Source organism: Grus americana, chromosome 1 (genome assembly GCF_028858705.1).
Source record: "Grus americana isolate bGruAme1 chromosome 1, bGruAme1.mat, whole genome shotgun sequence".
NCBI classification, from domain to species: domain Eukaryota; kingdom Metazoa; phylum Chordata; class Aves; order Gruiformes; family Gruidae; genus Grus; species Grus americana.
The window spans coordinates 218573511-218588605 of record NC_072852.1 but is presented as its reverse complement, the minus strand read 5'-3'; the positions used below and the strand labels follow the sequence as shown (position 1 = coordinate 218588605).

The 15095-nt window shown below is 53.3% G+C and overlaps 1 protein-coding gene across 1 annotated transcript; it reads right to left on the bottom strand.

Moving 5' to 3' along the window:
* Window positions 1-3686: 3686 nt before the first annotated feature.
* WDR73 (WD repeat domain 73) lies at window positions 3687-10620 on the bottom strand. Its single transcript, XM_054805351.1, has 8 exons — window positions 10507-10620; window positions 10359-10426; window positions 9928-10016; window positions 8530-8618; window positions 7873-7940; window positions 6926-7090; window positions 5522-5896; window positions 3687-4088 (listed from the first exon to the last, which is right to left on the bottom strand). The coding sequence occupies exons 1-8, from the start codon at window positions 10575-10577 to the stop codon at window positions 3850-3852; spliced, it is 1164 nt and encodes a 387-aa protein (XP_054661326.1). The 5' UTR covers window positions 10578-10620; the 3' UTR covers window positions 3687-3849.
* Between the last annotated feature and the right edge of the window lie 4475 nt (window positions 10621-15095).

Genomic DNA, 15095 nt, shown 5'->3' with positions numbered 1-15095 from the left:
TGGTTCAGCCTGGAGAAGAGGAGGCTGCGGGGAGACCTTAGAGCCCCTTCCAGTCCCCAAAGGGGCTCCAGGAAAGCTGGAGAGGGGCTGGTGACAAGGGCAGGGAGTGACAGGCCAAGGGGAATGGCCTGAAGCTGCAGGAGGGGAGATGGAGATGGGATGTGAGGCAGAAATTCTTCCCTGTGAGGGTGCTGAGGCCCTGGCCCAGGTTGCCCCGAGAAGCTGTGGCTGCCCCTGGCTCCCTGGCAGTGTTGAAGGCCAGGTTGGATGGGGCTTTGGGCAAGCTGGGCTAGTGGAGGGTGTCCCTGCCCATGGCAGGGGTGGCACTGGGTGGGCTGTGAGGTCCCTGCCCACCCAAACTATTCCCTAACTCTATGACTCTATGAAACACAGCCCAGCAGTTTTAGAGAGCAACGCAAGGTCTCAAAGCAGAAGTCCCCAGTCCATCAAAACATGCAGGCCCCCCCTGCACGCACTGTCAGCAGCAGTGCCGCTCACTCAGCCTCTTCTCAGTCCCCAGCGTTGCACAAAAGAGTTGCATTAAGTTTGTCTCTGCTCTCACAAGCTGTTCGGGCTCCTGCTCTCACCGTAGCTCCCCTCATTGCTGCAGCCTCACGCTGCAGAATAAAGCCCAGGCTCGCACTCGGTTTGAGATCGCATCTTCCCAGCAAGGGGCTGAGGAGGAAGGAGCCAGGGGGAGCAGTGAGGATGGAGCCCCGAAACCCCCTGCTTCTCCTCGGCAGGACGTGGCAGCGCCTGCACATCTCTGCACGTGATTCAAGTCCACGGCCAAGCCCAGCGCTGCACTGGTGGATGTCACGGGAGGGACAGCGAGGAGGGTGAAGATGTCCACGGAGCAGCGTGACGGCAGCTCCAGGGCTGGACCACTCCGTCTTGGCGCGCAGGCGGTGCGGAGCTGATGCTGCAGTGAGGTCCCCATCCCCCCTGGGAGCAGGAGGAGCCAGGACCGGGGGATGAGCCAAATAACCCCCCCATTTCTGGGCTTGAACAGGGGGACAGCCCCTTAGGGAAGGGCTGTGGCTTGTCCCCTCCCCGGCAAGGGAGGAGAAACCCAGAGCACAGCTTGCTCTGACCAGCACCGTTCTGGATCCGCTCCCTGCCAGGAAATGTCTCCCCAGCTGCGATGCCTTGCCCTGGGGTTAAACCGGAGAGGAAAGCTCTGTGGCCAGCTTGCCCCAGTGAAGACAGGGCTCCTGGAGGACCCTGCCGTGGTCCCAGGGGGAGCAGAGGTTGGAGACATCCATGTCCCACGCAGCTGCAAGCTGCCCCCCTCCATGCTGATGCTGTGGGGAAGGAGAGACCGTCCCCAAATCGATCCATCTCGGGGGTCTCAGCATCTGTCCTGGGGGCAGGAGCCATCCCAACCTTCCCCACCAAGGGCAGATCTGGGTCCAGCAAAGCCAAGGTCCGCAGAGTCACGCAGCCAGACTCGGATCAAACGTCCAGGCGTTGCCTGCAGGTCCGTGTGGTGCATTCCTGGGAGAAACGCCCTTACCGTCTGGGGTGAATTCTCCAGCGTCACATTTAAAGGCAGATCCCTCGTCTGTGCATAATCCCTTCCTACGGCAGCTGCAAGTACTTGATATTTTGGACATTTCCAGTCCCCTGTCAAATCTGGTTCAAGCTGGACAAGAAGGTTTAAGTTATTTGGGGAAAAAAAAAAAAGGGAAGTTTAGATGAGTACAAACTGTTCTATTGCTTAAGCCCCATTTCTCTCAAAAGCCAAGCAAGTTTGGTTCCCTGTCCTCTCTGCACTACCTGCATCACCGTGACGTGGGAAGGCGTCAGGCTTGGCTCTGCTCCTTCTGCTTGTCGGCTCCTCCACCACGTCTCTGCAAAGGAGACAGCGAGGAAGATGAAGCTGGGTTGCTGGGAAGGCTGCAGTGGTCATCATTCCTCCTCGGAGCCCCTCCAGGGTCAGCCCCTCACCCTGGCGGGTGCTCCCATCTGAAGGCCGTGTGTTGCGGAGGAGCCCGGAGGAGCTGCACACCTCAGTTTGCCAAATTCCCTACTCCCAAAGGTGCTTCAGAAAAATCCATTGAGTGCCAGGATGCCACCCTGGGAACCCTCCAGGTCTGTGTACCCATCAGCCACACGCTGCCCATCCTGGGACTGCGCCTGGTCCCAAACTTGGGCCAGAAAAGCCACCTCCTCGGCTCGTGAAGCTGGGGGTCTCAGTGCAGGGGAAGGGCATGCCGTGCTCTCCGACAGCAGGAAGGATGTAGAGACTGGAAAGCCAGGAGCCCTCCTAGCTGCCCCTCACTGGGCCAGAAATCCTCCCAGGCCCCTGGCCAGAACCCATTCACACCAGTTTGGCACAGCTGGACTGGTTTTGCTGGGGACCCTGCAGGGGTGGGTAAGGAGGACCAGGCATTCCTGCATGAGTGCTCAGCTCCTCTGGGGCTCAAACAGGGTTTTTTCTTCGCTGGTACGGCAGCTGCTGCTGCTGGTGACACAGACCTATGGCTTTGGGAGGTGACAAAGCATCAGCCCCCTGGGACAGGACACACTCCCCCCATGTCACACGCTGCCATGCAGGCAGGGGTAGTTTTGGGTGCAGAAGAGCCCACACGGCTGGTGCTGGGAGGAGACCTGCAGGGTGAGCAGCGTGGAGCTTCCCCGCGTTACCGTTACGGCGCGGACGGGAGCGGGTTTCAGCCTTAGCACCCGCAGGCAAACAGCTGTTGCCATGACACGGCGCAGTTCGGTACACCGCATTCCCAGCGCCGAGGCTTCCCCAGCCGCTTCAAACACCGTCCTCCCGAGGCACAACCTTCACCCCAACTCACCCCCCCCCCCCTCAGCTTACACCCAGAAAAGCGGGAAGCCCTTTGCAGCCCTCCTCCGAGGGAAGCAGGGTGGCAAAGTAACCGTGAAAGGGCACTTAGAAGCACGAGGGGACACTGGATGCAGAGCAGAGGGGACGCAGCCCGGCAGGCTTCACACTGCAAGATCCAGGCTGGCTGCTCCAGCGCAAGCGACCCCCGGTGCCAGAACCAGCCAGGGTCCCCCCTGCTTTGCAGGTGAGCTCTTTGACTCCCTTCCCCAGCTCGATGAAACATGCTGTCCTTCACGCTCGGGATAAGCAGCGGTTTCCCCCCCCCCCCAAGTAACACCTTGGTAACAGCGTAGGCGTTGTAAGAGTCACTGCCTGGCTTCCTCGGGCCCAGGAAATCACATTAGCTCGATCAAATTTAAACTTTCAGTTGATGGGAAAAGAGCCAAAAGATACTAAGGCCTTTTCCTAGGCTGGGTGCTCTCCAGTTACACGGGGGAGGGCAAAGCGTGTAGCAGGCTGGGGCTGAAAAGGTTGTTCCTGTTGGTTTTGCAGGCTGCAAGCAGGCTGCGTTTGCACTGCAACTTCCTGAGCGGAGGCCACCACTCGTGACACACACACGTGATGAAATGCCAACACCCCACGGGGCGTACAGCCTTCCCCCTGGTGCTTCGGGCCTGGAAAACAACGGGTTAAATATGCCACAGAATAGCCCGTTTCCTCAAACTGTCCTCATGTGGGGTTTTTTTTGGTCTGTTTTCTTCTGAACAGTATGGTGCAGATGTGATAAAATGATGGCAGGATGTTCTCTGCTAGCGGACACAACCAGAACTACAGGCTACTACACAGTCACCGCTACCATTTGAAGGCCAGTACACAGGAGAACAAGTAACGCGATCAAAATTTTTTACTATATTAAAATAGCGCTCTTTACAGTTGGCTCTGTTCACTGCAACATCTCAAAACAGTATCTGCATGCAAACAGATACCTCGCAGCCTACGCAAACTAGAACACAGACAGGAAACATACCACATCTCACTGAAAGTATGATCTACCCACAGCTCCCACAAGACTGAACCCAGTCCCAAACGTGCAGGGAACCGTCACTTGCTGCTGACAATAAAGTTCTTGGTTTTTGCGGATGCCACGTGTGCACTGTGACCAGGGGACGGCCTCCGCTGCTGCCCGGTGCACCGAACGCGTGGCCTTTGTGAACAAAGATCGGCTCCGCTTCCCTGCCAGAGCTGTCCCAGCCCTGCGTGTCGTACACATGCACGGTCCCATCGAAACCTTGAATAAAAGGGAATCAGAGAGACTGCAGAAATAAATTGCTTTGCTCTAGTCCTGTTGGGCTCACACTCACCTCCCAGCAGGACTGCTGAGACAGAAACGAGGGCAAAAGCCCAGACTGACAACCTGTGACAGCAAAGCTTCCGAGCCCCCGAGGAGCTCGTCTCAAGCTAACAGCTGCCAGAGAGAACACAAGCCAGATCCAAAAAGCCTGTGAATTCACTAGTCTGAATTTGCAATGCTCTAGTCGAGAGGCAGCCTTGCTGCCCAGCTGGTTTTATCAAGACTAGAAGGCAGCGCTGCCATTCAGCGAGACCTGGACAGGCTGGAGAGTTGGGCGGGGAGGAACCCAATGAAATTCAAGAAGGGCAAGGGTAGGGTCCTGCACCCAGGGAGGAATAACCCCAGCACCAGTACAGGTTGGGGGTGACCTGCTGGGAAACAGCGCTGCGGAGAAGGACCTGGGAGTGCTGGTGGACAAGCAGCTCTCCATGACCAGCAGCGTGCCCTCATGGCCAAGAAGGCCAATGGTGTCCTGGGGTGCATGGAGAAGAGCGTGGCCAGCAGGTCGAGGGAGGTTCTCCTGCCCCTCTGCTCTGCTCTGCCCTGGTGAGGCCACAGCTGGAGTTCTGTGCCCAGGTCTGGGCTCCCCAGTTCCAGACAGACAGGGAAGTACTGGGGAGAGTCCAGCGGAGGGCTGCGAGGATGAGGAGGGGCCTGGAGCATCTCTGGTATGAGGAAAGGCTGAGAGAGCTGGGGCTGGTTAGCCTGGAGAAGAAAAGCCTGAGAGGGGACCTGATCAACACTTATCAATATCTAAAGGGTGGGTGTCACGAGGAAGGGGCCAGACTCTTCTCAGTGGTGCCCAGCGACAGGACAAGGGGCAACGGGCACCAACTGGAACACAGGAAGTTCCACCTGAGCACGAGGAAAAACTTCTTCCCTCTGCGGGTGACCGAGCCCTGGGACAGGCTGCCCAGAGAGGTTGTGGAGTCTCCTTCTCTGGAGAGATTCCAAACCCGCCTGGACGCCATCCTGTGCAACCTGCTCTGGGTGATCCTGCTTTGGCAGGGGGTTGGACTGGGTGATCTCCAGAGGTCCCTGCCAACCCCCACCAGCCTGTGGTTCTGCGATCCCTGCAGCCAGGCTGTCACTGGCACTATCAGGGCAGTGTTTGCTAAGGGCTTGGGGTCTTTGTTCTCCCAGGAGGGAAGCGGGAGTTCCCCAGAACCCATCCAGGCCCCTTCTGTAGCTATTGGAGGGAGGCAGCTGCGGAGGATGATTAGCTCAGCTCACCACACTGCTGGCTCCAGGAGGAGCTCTGAAGAACAGCTCCTTAACTGGGGGGTTTAAAGGTGGGGTGAACTAGACCTCGATAGAAATTCAGATCAAAAAACCATCCAGAAAAGAAGATCTCTGCCCAAAGCACGTACCTGAAACAGCAAGGCAGCCTTCCAGAGCAGGAGCCCAGGAGACGCACAGGAACTCCGCGCCTGAGCTGGGAGAAGGAGCTCTGCACTTTGCTGAGGCCAAGGACTCTGAGGTTTTCCTTAGGTCTGTCAGGGTGAGGTGCCCTCCACTCGAGAGGAGAGCTACGGGCTGGGAGCTTGAGTCAGAGCCTTGATGTCCGCGCCCGACTCCCATGCACCACCGCTCGCCACACGGCGCCGAGGGGACGGACACAGCCTCCAAGGGACTCTGCGGCTGCCGAACGTCAGCCAGGCACAGCTGCCCCTGGGTGCAGCAGAGGAGCAACACGTTGCAATCCAGGAACGCCAGGCCGCTGAGCTCCTCGCTGTTTCTGGAGGCTAGAAAGAGAGAGGCAGATCTCAGGTGCCACGAGGAGCATTTACGTGATTTCTCTGCTGCAATGTTGCCTGAGAGAGCAGATTTCCAGCCTTGTCCCTAGAAGCAACACTAGTTAGTTCTTCAAGAGAGCCAGCAGCAGAGACTGACAGTCTGCTCAAGAATTATCTCTGCCCAGGATCTACAGGGAGCGGACACAGTCCTTACCCCTTGAAAGGTGAAGTTAACACCCAGGCAGAGGAGACAGCAGTAGCCCACAACTAACACAGCTCTATTCGAGCTCCCATGGGAGACCTGACACAGACCAGGGCTCTGACAGCAGATGCCTCCAGCTCTGCCCCTCAGCAGTGGAAGCCACGTGAGTCCCCGTGGCACGGGGACATGGCAGAGCCCTGCAGTGACAGATTTGTCCTTCCCTCCTTTTGCTCAGCACACCGGGCTACAGCTGCCAGACACACACATTTTCCTCACTGAGGGACGAGGTGCGTGGGGACTGAATCTTACTGTGTAGGTGAAGGCAGATGGTCTCCAGGACCCCCAACAAACCAGACCTGGATTCACCGCCTCGAGCTAAGGCGGGGCTGGTTTAACGAGGCTGGCATGAACGCTCCTCCATCACACAGACAGATCCCAGAGTAGCACAGAGCTTGCTCAGAAGTTGATGCCGATTTCAACAACCCCAAGCAACGTGACTCTGGGGCCAGCACCTCCCTGGTTTCAGAGAACAAACACAGCAGCCCTCTGCTGTCCCAATTCTTTGCATGGAAACCATCTACGGAGCTCTCGTAGGGCACAGATCTGGGGCAGAAGCCTGAGACATCACTGTCATGGGAATAGCGAGAAGCTGGAGATGGACCGGAGCATCGTAACCTCTTTCCTCAATACAATGGTCTTTCTGCAAATATCTTTATACCCTTTGGCACACGTGTGTAAGTACCCACCCAGTGAAACGTTCGTCACTTGAGCAGTTACCCTTGCTTCACCCAAGCCCCAACTTCCCAAAAATCAGACATTAGACTTGGTTTGAATACCTGCCACGTAGACGTTTTTCCTTGATTCAACCTCTGTAATTTGGACGCTGCTGAGTCTTGAGCCATGAAGGACCCACGGGGCTCTGGCCGAAATGGTTGCAATTTTAGCCCAAGGTTCCCCAGTGCCATTTTCTGTAGGTATGGCACTTACAGATTTAATAACATCTATTTGAAAGAGATGTAAGCGGTTGTAAAACACACCAAGAGTCAAGCAATCCACAAGATTAAGCTGTTTCACAGCCTCAGAAAGCTAAAAGTGACCTACTAAACCAGTAAGAAATCCAATTATGACTAACCCCCTCTCCAGAATAAAACCACTCTTTCCAAAACATCCAGCAAGGATTGACAAGCCATTTAAAATCTAGCAAAATGCATGGCAAGTTGTGAATCCAGATGTTTATTTTCAACGAAGAAGAATGAGAAAACTTCTAATAACATTTTGAACTTCCTTTTTGGTGGTTTCAAAGTATTTCACAACAGTAGACAAAGCAACGGCAATCCTTTTCTAGAAGCAGACAGACATAGGCTTGAAGAACTGAGGTGGTTCCCGGTATATCCTGAAAGGTGATGACCTATGGAGCTCTTACTTCTAACCTTTGGGGTTATTAAGGGAACACCGTGCCAACTATATGATTAAGGGTCTTGTTTGTACGACTAAGAGCTCACAAATAAGTGGAAAACCACTGTGACAAGCCTAAACTGACTAATTCCCTTAGGAGGTCTGTGCCACCAAGTCCACCTCTTTCCAAGCCACCACAACTGGTGTAGACACTTGTCTCGTGCCCTTCTCCAGCCCCTGCCACACCAGAGCAGTCACTCAGGACTTCACTGAATGGGACTGGCACTCCTCCCCTCATTTTACGCCCAGGAAGAAGGGGGAAGCTAGAGAAGCTTGACGTAAAGACGACATTGAGAAACTGCTTGAGCTCAGAAACATGTTCCCTTACCAGAGTCCTCTGCTGACACCTGCCAGACCTGGAGGGAGCTGTCTGGTGGGCCACTCGTCACCAGTAAGCTGAGGAAACAAAAAGAACCCCACAAAACTCTTCAGGAACAGAGAACAGCCTTTTTTCCCTGGCCTGGGATAAACTGGTCTGCTGGTCCTCCTTGCTTAGGACCTCTTGCCTCTGCTTGGAGTAGAGAAGGAGCCATAAGGACCGTAACCCCTGAACTCCTCATGCCAGGGTGCTCTACACAGCCCAGGCAAACACAGTCCCAGGCAACAGCATTTAATTAGCACATTTTCCAAAAGCGCTAGACTAGGAACAGTGCAAAGAGCCCCAAAGTAGCAACTGGGGCTTGTGTAGGAGGAGAGCGCTGAATGAGTGAAATGAATCAGCCAGAGGGAAGCGTGTTTGCTTGGTCTACAATCCACAGCAGGAAAAAAACCTTCTGAACCTGCATACGCAAGGACTTACACAGCGGTGGCAGCAGCCGCTAGTATCCTGCTCTGCCTGCTGAGCACCTCCAGACTCAACGCTGCTCTCAGAGCTGGCAGGACTGACCAGCTGGGTTGGGAAGTGGGCAAAGAAAAGGAGCTCTCTCTCAGTGAACAAGCCCCCTCTCCATCTCCAATACACCCTGGAAGGATCTTATGGCCGTACCTGGTGTCTGGCACATGTTTCAGGCTGTACACCGGGCGGTTTGAAAATCCACCACATTCCACCTTGAAATCTCTCTCTGGACACAGGCCCTAGAAATCAGAGGCAAGGTCATTTCCTCACACATAATGGTGCAGAACTTGTTGTGGTCCGTTACCACAAAAAAAAAAAAAAAGACAGAGATATGAGAGACACGCTTACTTGGTCAAGCTCTTGCCTGTCCAGTAATGCCTATTTCAAGAGGAGCTACAGGATTGAAGCATCCCAAAATAGAGGAAAAAAACATATGGAGAAAGCTCCTGCCAAGAGCTCTGACCAGGTTTGTTACCATCCATGCACATCTGGCTCAGGAGCTTTCTGCTCACCCAGTGACAAAACACCACCTTCTACTTTAGCGCAGAGCTCACCCACCCAAGGGCCACCACCGTTAGCAGTGTGGTGTGTCCCAGGCTTGGGCATCTCAGCAAGTCCCTTCCCATTTGTCCTATTTCCCCACAAAACGCTTTCATTCACACATCCAGAGATGAAGTTTTCATGGCACAAGCTGCCTGCAGAGCAGCAGGATTAAATGACTGAGCCAGCAGTGCCAAGAAGGCCAATGGTGTCCTGGGGTGCATGGAGAAGAGCGTGGCCGGCAGGTCGAGGGAGGTTCTCCTCCCCCTCTGCTCTGCTCTGCCCTGGTGAGGCCACAGCTGGAGTTCTGTGTCCAGGTCTGGGCTCCCCAGTTCCAGACAGACTGGGAACTACTGGGGAGAGTCCAGCGGAGGGCTGCGAGGATGAGGAGGGGCCTGGAGCATCTCTGGTGTGAGGAAAGGCTGAGAGAGCTGGGGCTGGTTAGCCTGGAGAAGAAAAGCCTGAGAGGGGACCTGATCAACACTTATCAATATCTAAAGGGTGGGTGTCACGAGGAAGGGGCCAGACTCTTCTCAGTGGTGCCCAGCGACAGGACAAGGGGCAACGGGCACCAACTGGAACACAGGAAGTTCCACCTGAGCACGAGGAAAAACTTCTTCCCTCTGCGGGTGACCGAGCCCTGGGACAGGCTGCCCAGAGAGGTTGTGGAGTCTCCTTCTCTGGAGAGATTCCAAACCCGCCTGGACGCCATCCTGTGCAACCTGCTCTGGGTGATCCTGCTTTGGCAGGGGCTTGGACTGGGTGATCTCCAGAGGTCCCTTCCAGCCCCCACCAGCCTGTGGTTCTGTGACTGACGTGCCAACCTGCACTACCTCAATTGACCTACGTGCTTTACCTTTCAACAAAAGTTGCTCAAGCCCTGGCCAAGTGTTGTCAGATCAACAGAGGCCAGGTAACAGCTTGTGCAGCCCAGCACAGCCTGGTCTCTGAAGACACTGGGCCAAAGAGGACAGAGTGACCTAGTGCCACCCTGGCTGCGACACCCACCTGGGTCTCTTTCATCTGCAGCGTTGGTGGCGGGAGCAGCTGCAGGATCTCGTTCCCACCAGACTGTCCATATCCAGCTACACAGACACCTTGGAGGTGGGGGTGAAAAACCAGGGCCACGGTGAGGGATGCCCCCGGCCTGGCCCACCCTCCCTGAGCCAGACCGAGTCCTAGTATGGCCCATCCTGAACCCAGGACCCAGAGCCCCAGCCCAGGCTGAACCCCGGTGCAGCTCCCCCCCCCACTCCCTGGGGCCTTGGCCCTACACCTCGGCCTCCCCTCCGGGGCCCCGGCCCGGCCCCGTGGCCATTTTCCCTACCCCGGTGGCCCCGGCTCGGCCCAGCCACCCTACCCCCCCGTCCCGGAGGCCCGGCCCCTCTCCTCCCCTCAGCACCACCCGGCCCCCCCGCCTCCCTCCGCCCCAGACTCACGGTTCCCTCGGGCCCATTCGATAACGCGGGTGGGCGCCTGGAGCTCGAAGGTGTGCAGGTCCTCGTACCTGCGGGGAGAAGGAGGGAGGGAGGGGAGGTTGGCGGGGCCGGGGGCACCGGGGCCAGGCCGGGGCCGGGGCTCCCTCACAGGCGCAGGGACTGCAGCAGCCACTCGTCCGCCGCCGCTTCTTCCTCCTCCTCAGCGCCCACCGCCTCCATGGCAACGCCCGCCCGCCCGGCGCGCCTGTGACGTCAAGCAGCGGCGCGCAGCAGTGACGTCACTTGGCTCAGGGCGGTTCTAAACCGGTTGCGGCCGGTTAAAGCCGGTCGGCGCCGGCGGCTCTGAGGTGATCGTGGGTCGCGGTTGCCTCCCTGAGGGAAAAGGGCGCGGAGCTCCCGGTTTGCTCGCATTGTGGTGTTGCCGTTAATTGCGTATCTTAACGGTCAGAGCACTGAAATGTAGGTAACAGGCTTACGTGTGGGTTTGTAAGAATGACCTGGGTAATAATCTTACCAGATATATAGGAGTATCTGTGTAGGTCTGGTGATAAACTCAGAAGCCTCCCAGATCTTTGTAAGAGCCGGCCTAACCTCTGCCCTCAGTGCTGGTGCCTCTACAGTGTGGTGGCATGGTAGTCCCCAGCTAATGCTCCCTTAAGCAGGTCTTGCTCTTTCATTTTTAAGCAATTAAATGTGTGTCATTCTGAGGTATTTTGCTATATTCCTGGCATGTCATCGCATCCATGCTGGTTTCCCCTCTCAAGAGGATGCTGCTTAAACCAAGACAGCAGGGTTGGGCCTCACCATGAGCCCACGTTTGCAGAAGGTGATTGTTCTTCCAGCGACATGTTCCTCTCCGTTTCTCTCCAGCGTAGGCTCAGACCAGGTGCTGGAGGACCAGTGCAGCTAACTCGCTTCCAGCTGTGTGCTCACTGCCTGTTAACAGTGATGTTTTGGGATCAGTGGTGATAATTGGGAGTTTATTATGGATTATTATTATTATTCTGTCTTCTGGCAGGGTTTTAGCTGGCATGCATGGTGTCGTGAGGCAAGCTGTGTCTATTTTCTGTAACACTGCAAGGTGGCAGCCTACAACTTCTGAGGTGGTTCTGGAGTAATCCGAAAAATGACTTTTTTTTGCAGAAATACATCTGAATGTGAATCTTTTAGCCTTTGCAGTGTCTCCTATGTTATTTGACATTACGTATTGTTTATTTTTCCCCTCACTTTTCACTGTCAGTGTCAGTCCTGCAGAAGCTGTCAGAGAGGAATGGAGGTGCTTTGGGCAGTTTTGTAGGGCAGTTTCCTGGGCTTCTGCAGTGCTTGGAGAGGTGGTAGGACATTGTGGATGATGTGACGGGTTTGTACTTGGGCTGTGCTGTCTGAACTCTCTGCTTGGGGCTAATTCAGGGCTGTCAGTAGTGAAGTGAGTGAGAAAGAATCAAGGGCAGAGGCAGAAGTGCTGTGGAAACAAGGGTGGAAAGCTAGACCCCTTCCCTCAGCCAAGAGGCTGTGCGCTGCTCTGGAAGCAGTAACTGGAGCTGGTCTATGTGAGAAGCACTTCTCCTCACCAGCAGTTACTTTTCCTGACATCCTCCACTTTGTTACTTCAAGATTTGTTGGTATTAGAACTGTTCAGAGAAAGGATGGCAAGAATTCTCACGTACAGAGGAAGAGGTATTTCATTCATGTTATTTTTTTGTAAAATAGCTCAACAGTCTGAAACTCACTAAAAGCCTTTTCTTAGCAATTCTTCCTACATGCTATGATTCAAAAAGAAAGTGTTAGGTAAACATCTTGTGAAGAATCTGAAACAAACCAGCTGCAGGTTTTGGGTGGGTTTTTTTTTTTTTTAAGTGCAAACAGTACGATTGTTTTAATACCTTTGATTGTTAGAATCCTGTGAGGGATGTTGGAGAGAGCCATGACAGTACCAGCTGCACGTGAGAATACAGAGGTGTGGCACTCCATGAGCTCAGAGCTATGTCAGCTTTTTGTCACCCTCTCCTGTTAACTCTTTTCTCATCTGCGTGTGTTAATTGCAGGATGTGAGCTTTGCTTGAGATCGGACGAGTGTGTAAGGTGCTCCTCCAGCAAGGTGTGAGAACAGAAGGAGAAATAGCGAAGGACGGGATGTGAGCTGTGGTGCAACCTTGCTCTCGTACTGCCCTGCATCACTTAAAATCCATGATGGAACAGGCTGTGTCTCCCCTGAACCCCAAGCTCTGGTTTAGGGAGTGGTAACAAGTGTTGGAAATTATCTCCTGGTGGTCACTGGCTGAGGAGAAGGAGCATGAGGCAGAACAGTGCTGGATGCTGTGGGTCCCAGGTCAGGAGAGCAGAGCGCCTGAAAATGGTTTTCTCTGCATGTTCTTGCCTTTTATTTTGTCTTTTCTTTATCTTTCCAGTGTACTAAGAGAGCAAAGTGGGTAAGTGGGGGTGAAAAGAGGAAAAAGCTCTCCAGTACTGCAGATAATGCACAGTGTTTATGAAGATAACAACTGAAGCAACCATTTGAACCAAAATAAACATTTTAAAGCTTTTTTTCAAGATCTCTCTGGAAAAGAAATATTTTAATCTCAAAATGTTGAAGAGGAAAGAGTAAAAAATGGGAACAGTTGTTACAAAGTTAAAATAATAGGAACAGGCCAAGCTGTTTCGTTATGCCTCAGCGTGTGACTTTGCCATATATATTAAGAAAATACAAAAACACCTTTGTTTAAAGTAGGGTGGGTTTTTTTCAGCAGGTTCTGTGCATGCTGAAAGCCTGGCAAATCAAAGGAGTCTGAGAGTACCTACAGCCTTAGTTGCTTCTCTCTGCACTGTATTTGTTTTTGGGCAGCCTTGGAGACGTGTACGTTGGGAAAGGGAATTGTGAAGGAGCTAGGAATGGAAGTTGTCACTTTGGGAACTGATACACTCTTTAAATGAGATGAAACGGTACTTGCCCTCTGGATGTCGAGCGGTCTTCAGTCTGAGTATTACACAATAGTTACTCAGAAGGATAAAAATAGTATTTCCAGTTGCCATTTCTATAGCTGAGCCACCCTCAGAAGCCTGGAAGGAGGCTCAGGACATTATTTGAACTTCCTTCACTGTAACTTTTCTGCACAAACTGAAATCTGTCCCCACATGGAGTGGATATACGTGCAGCCCCACACAGACTGATGCTGTTGCCATACCCCAGATGTTACTCAAATAACCACGGGTGGCAAAACTCGGTTGTTGAAAAGTGCGTTACCTTTTTGTCCGCTACAGAAGCGTGGTCCTCTTGTGTCGCAGCTGAAGGCGACTGTACCCTGTACAGGTATCTTAAGAACATCTGTTATTTAGTGAAGAAGTTCCTTAGTGCATTATTGTTTTGGGCACAGTAGAGGTGATGGTCAGTACTGCTTCTCTAAGGGCTATGACGAGATATCTGCTGAAATGAGCTGTTCCTCGGGCTGCAGATACTCAGTGTTCTTTCATGTTCCTGTGGGCTGCACACCAAGAGTGATCATCCCTTGTACGGTTAAACTTCAAAGCACTGTAGGTGAATTCTTGGGAAGTTTGGCTGACCTGCCTTTCTTGCAGGCTTGTTGTCCTGAAGAGCCTACCTTTTGGACCAACCTAAAGAGTATTTCACTCTGGCCAAGACAGTGCCGGTCAGTGTGACGTGTTGATGAAAATCAGGGAGGTGTCGGTGGACAGTGCTGGTTTTGGGACATCCCTGCAAGCAAAATGTAATTTTGGGACTATTGCATTTCCCTTGTAGTCATTGCTTATCTTCAGGTAGAGGTGGGAGAGCCGTTTCCTCAAGAGCGTGTCTTGGTGTTAGATGTTTTGAGCCACAGAGATCTCCTGTGCTCTTTGGGGGAAGATCAAATGATAGAATGGGAATGGCTACCAAGACTTGGTGTTGGATTGTTTGTGGCAAACACATTGAGACAATATTTTTTCCCATTCTTTGATCTCATTCAGTTTTTGAACGCAGCAGACCTTGTGGACATTTCTAGGGCCGCAGAGCCCATCCAGCCCCGTCCTGTGCTGTGACTCTGAAATCCAGACCCATACACAACAACTGCTTGGCTCAGTGTGTTCAGAGATGAATATTTCAAACAGAAATGGATGTTTTTTCCCCCTCTTCTTTATCTTAGAAGTCAAAGAAACAATGTAGCTGCTCTTTGATCTACCAAGCAGACAGTAGGGAACTGGGGGGGTGGACTTTCTGTCAGCCAGTCTAAAAGAGGAGTCTGAGGAGTCCTGAGGGCTCTGAGCCACTCATCCCACAATCCATGTGTCCTTCCAGGTATGCCCCAGCATGTAGTGGTGAGCTTGCCCTGACCGCAGGCAAGGTCTGTGTTCTTAGGGTTGGGTGTTAGTAGTCAGTTGCTCTGGACTCACAAATTGCAACATTCAGCCTAAAAAATTCAAAATGTTGAGATGCAGCCTGCCTACAGAGTTTGCAAGGCCCATAAAATGATGACCTGGACTGCTGCCACAGCAGACAAAAAATGCCTAGGCAGCAGAGGTGGAAACCCTTGGAGGAGCATAGAGTCCAGCTTCCTCTAAATAACAAGATACTTGCTGTAAACAGAAATAGGAAGAAAACCTATTTATTTCAGTGAAGGTAACATTGGTATTTAAAGCTGAACAAAACCGAAAGTAATGTGACAGATTTGGGAAGCATGGCTTCCTATGGTTCCCACAGAGCCAGCGTTGCGTGAGGCTGGTCTCAGAGCCGTGCACAGGCTATTT

What these genes read in the sequence shown, in the direction of transcription:
- WDR73 (XM_054805351.1), bottom strand. Translation starts at nt 10,577, where the DNA reads ATGGAGGCGGTGGGCGCTGAGGAGGAGGAAGAAGCGGCGGCGGACGAG. An exon ending in TGCAGATGAAAGAGACCCAG is followed by an intron (nt 8,619 to 9,927) that starts GTGGGTGTCGCA and finishes TCTGATTTCTAG; the next exon opens with GGCCTGTGTCCAGAGAGAGA. An exon ending in AGGCTGCCTTGCTGTTTCAG is followed by an intron (nt 4,089 to 5,521) that starts GTACGTGCTTTG and finishes CTTTTATTCAAG; the next exon opens with GTTTCGATGGGACCGTGCAT.